Below are 14,766 nucleotides of genomic sequence, written 5' to 3'. Positions count from 1 at the left end.
ATAGTTATCTTATTATAGAGTGTTTTTTAAACATATTTTACATGTAACAAATTATGTAAAATATGCGTTACTTATCTTTATAATATGTAAAATATATTTTTATATGTATAAATTATTTGGATTATTTTTAATTCTTAATAAATCATTAATATGTACAAATGTATAATAAAGTACAAGATATATCAAAATTGAAACTGTTATAAAATTCTTATTATGTTATATATTGTATATTTATTCTAAATTTAGAGCATAGGAAAACAAAATAAACAACTGTAGTTGCAGTTTCTAAAATTGGGTATTATTTATATTTATTACTGTATAAATGCAATAGCTAAACATATTAGAAACTAACATATTTAAAACTATACTTGCAATCATATAAAAAATTAGTATTCTTCAATATATTCACAAAATTAGCAAGAACAGTATTGTGCTCCTACAGTTTCGGCGGTTTGTAAAAACTACGACATCTTTCATAATATACATCACTTGTACGTTTTTTTACAATTTCTTCTATGTTTAATTCTGATTGTAACAAGCGTAAAGCATTCTGTTCTTTCCTTAATTCTTTACGAAGTTGTGGACTTTCATCACCATTATCACGTTGAACTTTTAATTCTTTTACTTTTTCTTTCGATGCATTTAAACAGTTCATAATAACCAATTCCCTATTTTTATGACCTGAATGAATTTGTTCATATAAATCTTTGCATCTCGCAGTAGTATCAATTTGGCCTTTAAACGATTCTGTTGGAATTATAGAGTTTAACATATAAATGATTTTATCATCAAATTGTCGCATTTTTTTCAATGCATCCTGAAACAAAAAGAAAAATTTATTGATGGAAGATAATATAAATAGATAATTGTAGGGAAAGATGCATTTGAAAGTAATATCATGAAATAAATAATTTTATAAATTTTACGAATTTTCTTTGTTTATAATATCATAAATATTGCTACACTTTTGTCATATATTTTTATAAACAATATATCACTATTAACGATACACAAAGATACCTAACCTAAGCTTTTTGGAATTTCAAAATTCCAGTTTGTTACAGTGATATAAAATTTGATTCCATTAATTAAATTTAATTTGATGTTTATATTAATTTCAGAGAACTTTTTATTTGCTAATATTATTCGAAATAAAAATATTACATAAATCGCTACATAACCTTAAGTATGTTTGCGGTACACGTTGTTCCGCAGAGAAGAAAATTTACAATTAGATACAAATATATATTTATATAAGATAAAATCGAAGCAATGGAAATTTATAGTTTGAAATGTAATATATCTAATAATACATTCATTTATTAAAAGTACCTGAAATTCTAAAATATCTCCACACTCAACACTCACGGCTGCCATTGCTATCATATCGAGATCAAGTACTACTATATCTATGTATAACATATATGCTTTTAATGGATTTGCATTTATGCGATAACAAACTTAAATAAAAAATAGTTAATAAAATTTAATTAATTGCCTATCAAGTATGTAAAGTATAACTCTTTTTGCAGAAAATACAGATTATACAAAAATAACGTCGGAAGTAGTATTTCGCGCGATTACGATACAACAAAATACCATTTTATATAAACAAATAATATTTCTTGTTAGTTAACGATTTTAAATTGCAGTTAAAAATAATGTAGATGGAAATACTATCCGTAAAATTTATGATATAACCACTATTTGAATAAATTAGATTATATTACGCGGAAGATCACTCAAAAGTCGATGAACATCATTTAATTATAAGGCGATGGTCCTAAGGTCATTTAACGAATTTAATAAAAGCAGAAGGAATATAACAAAAAAAAGTAAAAAATACGTATATAAGTAAACGATCTTCCGAAAATCATGTATTTCAGATCGGTATGAAATTTAGAGAGAATCTATTCTTATTAGTTGATGAAATTTTAACAAAAAACTTTCAGTAAAGTATATAAAATGCTGTCTGTATTAATAATTAACCGTTTTCATTGGAGATGGTAATCAGTTTATCTTTAATCCGAAATTATTTGATAAATTGATTATTTCATTATCAATGTATACATCAATTTAACAATACTTTCGGATTGAAGCTACGATGAATCATCGTTTATTACATCGTAATTAATCATCGTTTCATTTCAAAACATATAGTAATTAAAAAGCAACATTGTTTGTTCACTAAACGTTGCTATGTTTTCTTAATATATTACATTTTCACTTGAAGTCCCAAGTTTTGTAAATCGTTCGCCATCGATGTAGTAACCTGTGCAGTCAGTAGTTTTGAAGATGCTCGTGGAGGTCCAGGGTTGATGTTCGTTAACAAAGTCATTGCTGCTTTCATGGTCTCTACCCAATTACCTACAATATAAATGTAGCATTGCCATTCTTGTGTAATAGAATTTAAACTAGATCTGTACAAGTGGAATCCAAGAGTTGGCAAATTTATTTGTGATTTCATCGATATTAAAATTGACTATAAAATATGTAAAAAACAACAACAAACATTTAAGAAGGATTATTTATAAAAATAATTTTCGCCTTGCAATATTTTCAAAACATGTGTTTTCATTGAGATTTTATAGCAATTTTATAGAAGAAAATATTCAATTAACTTTACCGTATTTTGCTATTGTAAGTATAACGCTTGTTAAACGCTGTTGTTTTTCCCTTGCTTTTAAAACATTTCCAGCTTTCGCCTCCGCAATTGTTTCCAGTACAAGCTCAGAGACAACGTTTGAACCAGTCGTTATGAAGGAATCCGCACCCAATGCACAGCTCGCGCTTAACAACTAAAACAAGTTCGAAGATAACAGTAACTGAAGAAACTGAATATGATTAGCAATAATATTATTTCATAATAAAGGAATACCTGATCATTTCCAAAGAATGTCACGTACTTATTATTACCCGCACGTAATACTTGTGCGCCTTCTTCTAAGTTGGGACTCGAGAATTTTATCCCCCTAAAATTTGGAATCTGGTCACCAAGATATTGAAGGAACTGTCCCATATGTACTAAAAAAAAATCCACGAATGTATAAATTTTATCCAGATATATAAAAAATTGAGATATAATTGGAATTGTTCACTCACGATTAACGTTAGACATGCGTGGAAAATTATAATACAAAAGCGGCGTATTTGGAGCTGCGGAACTGATCATCTTCAAATAATCCCTTAAATCATCGAACGTTTGCGGTCTGAAGTATAATTCCGGTAGACAGAGAATAGAGTCCGCTTGAATGCTTTCAGCATGTCTTGCCTTTAAACGAATATTATGTTGATACTTGTAAATAACATGTTCAGAATAAATTACGTATTATTTTCGTACGAGATCAAGGACATCCGGAAGTGATGTACCGCCAACTTGAATCATCAAGTGTTGTTTCGTATTTTTTACTGTATTTGTCCAAGCTTCGGCAACTGACATCCTTTCACTTACATTCATTGTTGGACCTTCGCCAGTTGTTCCATTCACTGGTAACAAAAAAATTGCTTTTTCATTTATATTGTTCATTATACTGTTCAAATATTTTGCGGGTTAATATCTGAAGAATAGTAATAATTTAGGTGATTATAGAAAAGGAATACACTTTTCGATATAACAAAGTTGTTTTATTCCCAAGTGTAAATTCTTTTTACTTACCTAGAACACCGGTGATTCCCTTTCTTGCTAAGTAATCGCCATACTGTGGTATAAGTGACAAGTTTAGAGATTTTGCTCTGAAATAAATAAGAAAGATGTTACAATCGGATTTAAATATTAAAACTTTTATACATAATTTTAAACATATAGTATATGCTCGGCACTTAGTTCAAATAAACACTTAGTTAAATTCATTATTTTTATTTTTCACTAATTTGCTCTGAATATAATATCTATACCATCTATGTATTTCTTTTAGTCTTTTATTAAAGAAATTACCTGTCACTGTTAAATGGTGTGAATACTGGTGTAATAAGCCCCCTAAAAGTAAATGATAATCTCTGAAATTAAAAACTAATTATTATTTCAGATATTATAACATTTTTTTTTAACATTCTCGTTACGCTTTTCACACAGAGAATACAAGACGTTTGATGCACGCAAGAATAATGTGCATACTAATCATCGATTACAGTCGATGTTGTTGAATTGTAATTAGATTTATTATACGCTGTTTACGAACTCTAAAAAAATATTTGAATTTTAAAACCAGTACACGTACGTACCGACATTATGGGAAGAAGAGATGAATTCGCGAAGAATCAGCGTACTGTGCCAAATTGAACGAAGAGGAATATTTTCATCGTAGCTCTGATAAGATTCTTGCTACTTCGTATCAAATAATATGTTACATGTTTACTGATATTACGAGTTTTATTTTTGTTGACTTTGTAAGATGCCTGTGTATACGTATATTCCTTCTAAATGATTTTACTTCGTTACTTCATTTAGAAAAATATTTTCTTTTCAAATGTACAGGGTTTTATTCAATTTTTATTGAGAGTACAACTTTTGATGATTGTTTCATCTTGTGATTACTGTTTAAAGGTCGGGGTTAATATACACGTAAAAAGACTATTAAAGTTATTTATAAAAATACTTTTCATGATTATTTGCATACAGATTTTTTTCTCAAATTATATCCATGATATACACATGTATTACGATAGTATTATGTACTGATAAATTATATCCATTTTATCTGCAACCGTGTAAATATCTCTAAAGCTATATGTTAATATTTTTAAATGGAAACGATACTATTTGTATATATTTTCTTTCAATCAATATCGAAATATTATTAATTTGCATCTTTCTTATTAATCATTATCGACATATTAAGTTTTTAAATTGTTGAAGGGATAAAATCGAAAAAATAATTCATTTGAACATTTATCAACAATAAAAAAATTTTCATACAAATTTAATTATATTGCTGTTATATTCGTATAAACAGAACTTAACATTTTACAACAGTATTTGACTTAACATTTCATCTTATATATAGTGTAATATAATGACAGTAATATAAAAATAGTTACATATTAATAGGATAACGGTGAAAAACGGAATGATTAACCGTTTATAGTTAAATGCTACGCGCTTAAAACACTAAGGATTCACCGAAAGATGCCGTATGTAACCCTCGCATCCCTGCGTATAGTTGAATCTTATAGATTTCGTATAATTATACTATCTGGAATAATTAATCAGGGATTGAAGTTTGAACCTTTTGATTGGAATGAATCAATTGATATTGAGAACTGAAACTTAGGAAGATGTAATATAATCGTATAACTTAAAGACAGATTGCAATGAAGTAGTAGTAGAAGAAATATCTTGAAATCTAAGAGAGAAAGAAATTGTTCAAAATGTAAAATTCTACAATATATTTCAAAATCATTAAAATTGGAGAAGCTTGTCCTGCTTTTTCTATATACATATAATTACCAAACATAAATACTGTTGCAGAATGCTTTGACTAAATTAATAGATAAGAATTAATAATAGTTTTATGACTTCCTCTATGATTAATTATATTTAAATGATATAATTTGTGCGACTTAAACAGTATAGTCTCAAATAAATTATTTATTCTCACTATACGTTTCGCACACTCTTCTCAGATATGTACAGAAAAAACAAAAATATACATTTTCTGGATTGACCTTTTCGTTTGGTCACCACCGAAGTAATTTGCACCGTAAAATATCAACTTGGACAAATGATCGAGAACGGATCATACTCGAGATTGAATTGCGATATTCGCAACGAGCTTGCCTTAAATGTCACATGGATGCTTCGTACATAGTATCAGAGTCCTCGTCGTGCACTTCTTCAACAAGGTACTCCGGAAAACCGAGCTTTCGAACGTCCTGTTGTGACAACTCTTGCAAGTACGGATAGAACGATGTCAGTTTATACTGGCTGATACACTCGACTACCCAATCGTAGAAGATTGGCACGGCTCTAGTCTTTTTGTACCATTCTATTAACAGGAAGCAGAAAAAAAGCATAGTACGCATCTTTGCCAATTATATAGAAAGATTGCAATCTTAAAAAATATGAGAGAAATAGAAAGAGAGGGAGATCAATAAATTAAATTAATTACCATATACTTAAGACGTATCGAGGATAATTAATACGAAATTACATTTCCCGATATTTCTGTCCATTATTTGTCTGACAAACGCCAGATAATGAAATTAATACCGTTAATTATCCAATGCTCCCGGTTATGATTATAATTGGAGACTAACAATGAACGAAATAATAAGCTTACCAATAATTTCGCACTCGTAAATGTCGGATTGAATCACGATGATCTTCAGCTGAGTTCTTTCAGCTGCCAGACTGTTCAAATTATCGACCACGATGGCACCCGTGGCGCGTAACAAATTCTGAAAGGAAATATTTCTCTAAAACATGGCGAGGAACCAATTTGAAATGGTACACCAAGATTAAGACATAGCACAGGAAGCGTAACTAAAACCAATTTCGTATATTGTTAAAGTACAGACTTCTCGTTTCGTCTTTCATGCGAAATTCTAGATATAAAGTACTCTGACTAAAATACTATAACTACGAAACGAGTGCGTAAAAAGTGCGATATAACAAGGTAAAAGATTTTTGTGAAAATTGCAGAAGAGAGCTCCACTCAATTACGTTCCTGAAAATTGACATCTCGTAAAGTAAGAGTAAAATAGTAAAAGATACAGGTACGTAGGATCCTGTTGAATGGTAAAAAATACAGGTCAAATATGTAGAGTCCTACACCCTGCGTTGCGCCCCGGAAACGCTTACCTGATATTGTTCCAGAGAAATATCCGGATAAGGTCCAATGCACAGAAACGCAAATCCCGCGAACAAATCTTTCTCCCCGAGCCGTGATTTTCGAGGTCCGGCCTCGAGAGTTTTAGAGTCCACTGCTTCGTAAGGTATCTCGTCGACTAATCTTCCCTCCTTAAGCGAATCGAGCACCCACTTGTAACTCATGATCCATTTCTTATGAACGATGCCCTGCAGGTACTTCAGTGTCTTCTCTGCCCCGTTATTATTGCTATTCGTTTTCACGATCACATGCGTCACCTCGAGTTCAAATTGCGTTACGTATCTCGCGTTCACCATGCGTGCAAGCCTGTTCACTTGTTCAACCTGAGACGATACCAAACCGCTACACACGAAACAGAGACTCTGGTTGTTAACAGCCTGACCGTTTCGAGCAGTCTGTGGAGCCCTTTTTGGAGTACTAGTTTGTTCGTTGCTAAACGTAAACTTTGTCGGATCGTAATTGCTCTTGATGCTCGATTGATGTGTTTTTGGGGTGCTCTGACAGAGGGGATGCAGTAGCTTCCTTCTGCAAATTGGGCTGCTAACATTGCTCGAGCTTCTTCCGCTTGTCGACGACGGCGTTTTTAAGGATGCTGATTTTCCGGTAATCTTCGAGAATGGCGTTGAACTTTCTCGCGACGAATTGGTCGCTTGCCTGCTGTGGGTTAAGAAAAACAATGAAAGTCCGCCATGTGGAGCGTTATTGAGGTGTAGATTACTTTGAAGGGCGAACATTCAAAGTTCGAAAGCTTAAAATGCGTTTGTATAAAAATATATTGAGCGAGTAAATGCTTTTGAAAGTGGCTGGAAAGAACGGATGTAGTGAAAGACTCGCACTACTTACGTTTTCGTCTTTGTGTCAGGAGTGTTCTCGATAATGTCGTCTTCTTCACTCGAGTCTTCTGCCTCCTGAATATTTCAAAGCGTAGAAAAGTGATTAAGAAAACAGGGTCTTTTATATCTTCGGAAAAAATCAGCAAAAAACTGACCTTGTCATTTGAGCGCTTATCCTTCTTCAACCGTTTTGGAGTTCTTTGTTCTTTTCCGTGACAAATAGGTTTCCCAAATAGATCCTGCTCAAATTGTTTCAGCATCAAAGAATCCTCCGTGATATTCATCAAAGAATCCTGTTCGTACATGTGCTTCACAGTTGGCTCGATCTGATTCACTAGAATTCTTGTAGCGCCATTGGGAGGAATTGTTCCCTTACTGGTCGAATCAACTGCCTTAATTTCTTCTTGAAACTTATCTTTTTTCAAACTCTTGCGAGTCACATTTGCATGTTCCGGTACCAAAGTCTTGTCAGCATTACTATCGCTATCATGCAACGCCCTAGGTACGCTACACCTATTCTCCTTATCAGAGCTATTGAAATACAAAGTAGATGAACTTCCCTGATTATACTTTCTTTCACAATTATCATCGAAAAACTCCACCTTGTCTGACGTAGGTTTGCACGTATTATCACGATTATAGTTGTTAGCTAGATCCGTGGTATCCACATTCGCAATGATATCGTCGAAGTTATCCTCCATCAGATTCGCACGCTTTGCAAGCCACTCTTCAGAAATCGTCTCTCTGTTACTAATGTCTTTCGCGTTGTTTATCGTTAATCCAAAGTCAGGCGAATCCTCGTTAACAGTAATAGTTTGCCTATTATTTGTCCCCGTGTTCGACTCGATCCCATTCAAGTTAGACTTTTCAGTGCCACGATTACCAGCAAACTTGTTACCACTTAAGCGAGATGTGAAAGAGATGTTGGTTCTGCCTTTACTGGACGCGTTTCTCGAATCAGTGGATCCACGTTCTTGTTCCGATTTACCTTTCTTTTTGCACCTCGTACCATTTTTTCCGGTCTCACACCACTTGCTGACGATCTCACGCAGGTCCTCCTCATCACTGGAGTCGAACGAAGCAGCTCGTTTCCTTTTGGACTTCAGAGAGACATTCAGCTTATCGTTGGTAGAGCCTTCTCTATTATCACTATCAGAACTGAGGCACATAGTCTCGATGTCTCTGGTGCTTGGAATGGACGACGTGGATTTTCCGTTCGAACTCTTCTTCTTAAGATGAGAAACTTTCTTGCTCGGCGTCGTAACGCGTGTAGCTTGCGACGTAAAGCTATGGTCAGAAGCATATCTCTCCTCGTCACTCTCGTTCTCGAACCCTGTCTTTATTCTAGTGGTCGATTTCTCTTTCGTGTTCGATTGTTTTCTTTTCGTAGACGTGCATGAAGAATCCGCGCTACAAGCATCTTTTGATGTACGCGCGAGAATTTTAGATGGATCATTGAGGAGTTTATCTTTGGATCGTTCAGATTCGTGAACAAAGATCTGAGTTGCAAGAGTGTCTATTGAAGAGGATTCCAGGGATTGTTGGTAGAAGTTCTTTGTTGGAAATGTATCTTTAAACAGCGTTGTCGAATGTTCGACACACGGTTGAACTGTTCCCTCGTTTTCGTCTAAAGTTAAAAGGACTACGTCTGTGCTCTCTGCTTTATACGGACTATTACAAACAGTATCTCTAACCGGGGCGATTTGTTCAAATGTACATTGTTTAGGTGCATCGTATCGATTCGTGAATGCATCTTTCACTATTGGCACTGTTTTTGTTTTCTCAACAGACTCTACTTCTTTCGCGCGCACATTTTGGACCTCGTCTTGTTCAATTATTGGCGTCTCGTTCACGGTAATTAGTGCATTGTTCCCGAAGCCACTCTCCGACGCACTAACATTCTCTGAATCCTGCGTACTCAATATATCCACGAGACTATAAGGTTTTTGTAACCTTAGATCGCAATAACTACTACCCGAACTTTTTTCCTGCCTTGTTGTACCCAAATAAAGAAAACTAACGCGTTTCTTACGATACTTGTAAACCTTTCCTAACTTTTTGAACATGACTAGAGAACTGTTGTGACCTACGTCGTCGCGCCTTCTATTTGAAACACTACTCGAATCCCTAACTAGTTCGTTATCGTGTTTCTCATTGTCGAAAGACCTATTCTTCTCCGTTTCAATTGTTCTTCCTCTGCTATTGCTGTCTGCATCGGTATTCCCGTTACTCTGATCGATCTGGCGGTTCGAATCTCGCCTAATAGCTTGCTTATTTAAAGATAATCTATTATCAATCGGTGTGGAGGCTTGCAATCTCGGCATGGAATAGAGCTCGTCCATTAACTCGATCCCTTGCATCAACGATGGAGACGTGTTATCCGCTTCATCGTTTGATATGTTAACCAGATTTACCTGATTTCGAATTTCAGCTGATCCAGCTGAAGTCACTTGAGACAGTATCTTAATTCGATTGTCAGAAGATGTACTCGTTGGATGGACGTGTTTTTTTGTTGGAATTATAGTTGTCCCGTTATTATTTGTCGTATCTTGCTCAATCTCCGCTCGTCGATCTTCGTTCGCCACTCCAATGATTGCATTCATCTGACAACTATTCAAATTTCGGATGCGCACTTGCTCGCCATCTGTCAGCGTAACAAAGGACGATTCGCATACCGGCTGAATTTCCTCTGCTATCAATTTGTCCTCTTTATTACTCAATTCTTTCGTGAGACCATCTTTGACTTCTGTTAAGTTTTCCGTCTGCTCAGAGAATTCGTTATCCGAGCATTCTTTAGTCTTCGAAACCTGTGTCAATACCTTGGATTTCTGCCCCTTTCTTACTCCTCTACGTATATCTTCCTTTCCTCTATCTTTTGTCGAATTTTTTGACATGGCAACTTCTTCTTTCTCCAGACTTGTCGCTGATCTATTAAAAGATCCCGATCTCCTCTTGTTCTCGATGCTCACATTCAAGGACTTTAATTTCTTCCCCTTTGCGCGCATCTCTTTGCCAAATCGCGCTACTGTGGACCAATTCTTTTTGACTTTCACCTGACTGTTCTCTTTTTCGCTTCTGTTGTTCGATCCTGTCGCTCCTGACGTACTTGGTTGCGGATTATCCGCATCAAAGTTCATCTTCGACGTAGAATTCTGAGCACTTCTGGTTTCAAAAAATTGTCTACAATCCCACCTATCGTTCGACTTATTTTCATTATGTTTGTCTCTTGAAGGTTCTCTAGATGATTGTTTGGTCACAGAACAATGAGTACTGTTCCGCGACATTGCTTCGCTAACAATTTCTTTGTCCTCGTCCCTGTTTTCCGCTTCATTATTAGCGCAACTTTGAGAAACCGACATTGTTATAGTGTCGTCCAGATTGTATTCTACGGATTCTACCGTTGTGACTTTATTACATGTATTCGACGACTCGTTTTCCTGCATAGTTTCCAGCCATTTGTGCACTTTGTGGTTTGCCGTATAATCGTTCGAGTCGTCACGGTCCAACGGCTCTATGCCGGAGAGCCCATACGACGATAAGTACACAATATTGCTGTCTTCCTTTTGTTTGATTTTATTTTTGCTTTTCTCATCCTTTGACTCTTTCCGCGACAAACTGTTTCTTCGTTTATGGTTGGTCTGTTTCTTTGCTGGTGTGACATTATCGTAAGAGCAGCTTGGTTTCGCGAAATCTTGTTCCTCAATATTAGATTCATTGTACTCCTTCCTGTCTGACGAACTTTTTCGTCTATTGCGCGGTTTAGGCACGAGTGGGCGTACTGGAAAAGATTAAATTAATAAAACATTATCATTTTTATCGTATTATATTTCATTGTGGTAATGAAACAAGAATTAAAATATCAAAGATTTCAATAAGCCGAAAGTATAACTTACGTCGTAATTGTAAGTCGGAAACACAATTAATGTCAGAATCCAGTTCAACTGCCTTCATCAACTTTTGTAGTTGATCGATGAACACCACCGTGTGCTTGTCTTTAGATATATTTTGATGCCGTATGATTTTTTTACAATGTGGGCATTGGCCAAGTTTATTTCGCAATATGCTTTGAATGCAGCTGTGACAATATCGATGTCCACATAAAGTTTTAACAGGATCGGATATAGTACGTAGGCTGAAAAACAGAGAGGTATAGTTTAATATTATAACTTGCCCACAAATATTACCCACATCTTTAATTTTTAATTAAATTTTGTTTATAACTATGAAACAAAAATTTTCTACTTATATTAATAAGACTTAAAGTAAAATTGTACATTTACAATAAGATACAATAATAATCAACTGATTTGTTATAATCATAGAAGAATTAGTAAATCCTATACACTTAATAGAATAATATTCATTTTGCGAATAAAATTAAAGAAATCGAGTTTCATAATATTTGTGTTAATTTTATATCGTACTATTTCAAGCCTCCTTAAAGCGCGGCAACGAGTAATTAAACAAACATAACCTACATTCGTAACGTGACAATTCGATATAAACTACATACGAATATATATTTACTTGGAAAGTATTAGATCTATAAAATTTTTATTTTTATTATTTTACATTTCTTAGATCTTTATACGCATAAATCACAAACTTACCAAATCTTACACTGTAAACATTTCTGCATATTTTTGACAACTTCTGACAGTTTCTCAGAGATGATAAGTACATCTTCCATTGTTATTTTTTCTTGTTATTAACATTACAGCACGAGTATTTAATGAAATTTAATTAACCTCATTTTGAAGTGAGAGAAAACAAATTGTGCGTTCAGATTTTGCCATTGTTACAAATCAATGAAAACTTGGCGGTAGTATATTGTATGTAAACTGATGATCCAACACAGATCGAGATTTATTTCAGATTTATTCGCGGTGGCGTTGCAATCGCGATTAATTGATACGCAGAATTCAAAGATTCAAATCGAAATATATTATAGCTTGCCTCTAATTAAAGTATTATCTTATGATACTAAGCTTTAAGATAAATTGTATTACTTATTGAAATAAGTTGTATAAATCCTACTAATGATATAACTTAAGTATGAATCAAACAATAATTTTAATGGTTAAAGTTAATTGGAAAATGTGTTAATACAATTTAACTGTTTATTGTCATTGAATATTGTTATAAATAAATTGGTCATTCTAAATATAAAAATAATATATAGTACCTTTTTAAGAATTTTAAAAATATACAATTTAAAAAAAGTACAGAATTATATAATAATCACTTCGATAAGTTAGAATAATATATATATTAGAATAAAAAGTTGTTCAAATTTGTTTAATTTCACCACTACAATGAGGACAACATGTCATATTTGAATCACTTCGTGGAAGAAATATTTGACCACCAATTGCTACAGCTGCTCCCATCACCGCACTGCAAGCTACATCTTGCCTTCCTGACATGAGCATTTTGGGTGTCATGAGTATCTATAGATAAGTAAAACATTACGTGTATAAAAAAAAAAACAATTAGTCATTTGACATTTCCCTCTGCATCTCTCAAAATATTGTTACTATGCCTGGATCATACATATACCGATCACACACATATATGTACATGTTGGAACCAAATATTAGTTGAAACTTACATGTTCTGCAGTCTTTTCAGCAAGTGTCTTCATATCTAGACCAGTTATATTAATTTCCCTTTGTAAATTAATATTTTCTATGCCACTCAATAATTGTACTTTTAAAATTTCCGCAAGTTGACAACAACCTTGTGCCAAATCAATTATATTTGTACTTGGTAACTCATGTCTTTTGTAAGAAGCAGCTCCAATGGGATCAAAATTTTCACGTAGAATACTGAGTGTCCTAGAAAAAATAAGCATTTAAGTTTTAAATACGTTTCTCTTTTATGTAAAATAGTTCAAAATAAATATAAATACCTGTATGTTTTGAGCAATACATCACGAATAAGATTTCTATCTTCTAGAAGCCTTTTTATTGCTTCCTGAAGATCTGTTGTCCTTTGGCAAAGTGCTGCTTTCCATTTTGCAAGTTCTTCAACCATTAAGCTGACAAAAATATTTATATAACAATTACTTATATATTATTATTAAAAAATAATTAAATTTATTATAAATATATTAGGAATTATTTTCATTTACCTACTGGCTAAGAATTTACTTCTCCAGACTTCACATTGACCAGCTAACCATTCTGTCTGTTCTTGATGAGTTGAAAGGTGTTGAGCAGAATTCAAAAGAGCCCGAGCAAGTTGCAATTTATCTTCGGTCAATAAATGAACTTTTGTTTCAAGATCTTCTCCAACTGCAGCTACCAATAAATTTTTTAACTCTCCATTAACCTATTAAAAAGAAAGCTTAAAATACACTGCAATATACTTTTGTTGTATTTATATTAAACTCTTATGTTCAAAACTCTTTTTTTTTATATTTGGAATTCAAATAATATGCATAGATAATTAAATAAATTTAAACCAATTTAAAGAGACAATTTATATTAATACTTGTGCCTGAAATTTTAACTGATTTTCTAGCTGGCTATTTTCCTCTTTAAGTTTTTGTATTTCTGATTCATATGTCTTTTTTTCTTTCGACCATTCACTTCCTATGGACTTATCTTCGTCCACTGCCTTTATATCATTTGGTGGTAGTTCAGTTTCATGAAGTTTTAATGCTGCTACTTGAGAAACAGCCATGTTCACGTTTACATTAGGTCTTTGTAACTTCTTATTCTTCTTTTCATATGGAATAATTGGATTAACTGCCGCTTTATAAGGTTCATAAGGAACAAATTTTGGTTCTTTGGATTTTAATGAATTCAAGATATGTCTCTCATCTTTTACAGTGGTAACATGTCTTGGTACTAAATTTACTATTGGACCATTTGGATGAACAGGAGGAATTGAACTTAATTGTTTTAAGTTTGTTGGATGATAAATTAACGTTTCCCCAAGACGACACTTTGTCTGCTTAGTTTCACTTTTATCAGTTGTTATATTTTCCATCCCATCACCTTGCGTTCGTTTAACGCAGTCCATAGCCTGCATATCTTCAAAGGAAATACTTCAATATTAATAATTATTTTTACTAATTTCTATTTTGGCTCATCATGTGT

The 14,766-nt window shown here is 33.3% G+C and overlaps 5 protein-coding genes across 6 annotated transcripts in view; all 5 read right to left on the bottom strand.

Annotated features, from left to right (window-relative positions):
- Positions 1-14,766, bottom strand: part of Rps7 (ribosomal protein S7) — a 39,191-nt gene that overhangs the window by 8,063 nt on the left and 16,362 nt on the right. The gene's annotated exons all lie outside the window — the stretch shown is intronic.
- Positions 1-14,766, bottom strand: part of LOC143424552 (golgin-45-like) — a 35,807-nt gene that overhangs the window by 20,924 nt on the left and 117 nt on the right. The window contains exons 2-6 of one of the 2 annotated variants that reach the window (XM_076896690.1): positions 14,156-14,700; positions 13,794-13,993; positions 13,572-13,700; positions 13,272-13,497; positions 12,919-13,110 (exon numbers count right to left, since the gene is read on the bottom strand). In XM_076896690.1, coding sequence (XP_076752805.1) covers positions 12,949-13,110; positions 13,272-13,497; positions 13,572-13,700; positions 13,794-13,993; positions 14,156-14,700 — 1,262 coding nt within the window. In that variant the 3' untranslated portion in view covers positions 12,919-12,948. Of the gene's footprint in view, positions 1-12,758; positions 13,111-13,271; positions 13,498-13,571; positions 13,701-13,793; positions 13,994-14,155; positions 14,701-14,766 lie in introns of those variants that run through there. The other variant, XM_076896689.1, reaches the window with a different exon arrangement.
- On the bottom strand, positions 277-1,455 carry Ccdc58 (Coiled-coil domain-containing 58). Its single transcript, XM_076896252.1, has 2 exons — positions 1,333-1,455; positions 277-817 (listed from the first exon to the last, which is right to left on the bottom strand). The coding sequence occupies exons 1-2, from the start codon at positions 1,420-1,422 to the stop codon at positions 437-439; spliced, it is 471 nt and encodes a 156-aa protein (XP_076752367.1). The 5' UTR covers positions 1,423-1,455; the 3' UTR covers positions 277-436.
- Positions 2,188-4,227, bottom strand: LOC143424876 (N-acetylneuraminate lyase-like). The gene is made up of 9 exons (XM_076897234.1): positions 4,222-4,227; positions 4,060-4,113; positions 3,935-3,996; positions 3,656-3,732; positions 3,341-3,486; positions 3,103-3,271; positions 2,879-3,024; positions 2,627-2,798; positions 2,188-2,367 (listed from the first exon to the last, which is right to left on the bottom strand). The coding sequence occupies exons 1-9, from the start codon at positions 4,225-4,227 to the stop codon at positions 2,216-2,218; spliced, it is 984 nt and encodes a 327-aa protein (XP_076753349.1). The 3' UTR covers positions 2,188-2,215.
- Positions 5,602-12,350, bottom strand: LOC143424875 (uncharacterized). Its single transcript, XM_076897233.1, has 7 exons — positions 12,271-12,350; positions 11,554-11,792; positions 7,817-11,438; positions 7,671-7,745; positions 6,800-7,484; positions 6,279-6,396; positions 5,602-5,984 (listed from the first exon to the last, which is right to left on the bottom strand). The coding sequence occupies exons 1-7, from the start codon at positions 12,348-12,350 to the stop codon at positions 5,785-5,787; spliced, it is 5,019 nt and encodes a 1,672-aa protein (XP_076753348.1). The 3' UTR covers positions 5,602-5,784.

This window comes from Xylocopa sonorina, chromosome 6 (assembly GCF_050948175.1).
Source record: "Xylocopa sonorina isolate GNS202 chromosome 6, iyXylSono1_principal, whole genome shotgun sequence".
Classification (NCBI taxonomy): Eukaryota; Metazoa; Arthropoda; class Insecta; order Hymenoptera; family Apidae; genus Xylocopa; species Xylocopa sonorina.
The sequence above is the reverse complement of the archived record's forward strand: the minus strand, read 5'-3'. Positions and strand labels throughout refer to the sequence as shown.

Excerpts from the sequence above, each read along its gene's own strand:
- Ccdc58 (XM_076896252.1), bottom strand. The coding sequence starts at position 1,422 with ATGTTATACATAGATATAGTAGTACTTGATCTCGATATGATAGCAATG. Across the intron at positions 818-1,332 it reads GAGATATTTTAGAATTTCAG|GATGCATTGAAAAAAATGCG; the intron begins GTACTTTTAATA and ends TTTTTGTTTCAG.
- LOC143424876 (XM_076897234.1), bottom strand. Across the intron at positions 3,025-3,102 it reads ACGCATGTCTAACGTTAATC|TACATATGGGACAGTTCCTT; the intron begins GTGAGTGAACAA and ends ATTTTTTTTTAG. Across the intron at positions 2,799-2,878 it reads CATTCTTTGGAAATGATCAG|TTGTTAAGCGCGAGCTGTGC; the intron begins GTATTCCTTTAT and ends AACTTGTTTTAG.
- LOC143424875 (XM_076897233.1), bottom strand. The coding sequence starts at position 12,350 with ATGGAAGATGTACTTATCATCTCTGAGAAACTGTCAGAAGTTGTCAAA. Across the intron at positions 7,485-7,670 it reads CCTGACACAAAGACGAAAAC|CAGGCAAGCGACCAATTCGT; the intron begins GTAAGTAGTGCG and ends CTTAACCCACAG. Across the intron at positions 5,985-6,278 it reads TTACGAGTGCGAAATTATTG|AATGGTACAAAAAGACTAGA; the intron begins GTAAGCTTATTA and ends TCCTGTTAATAG.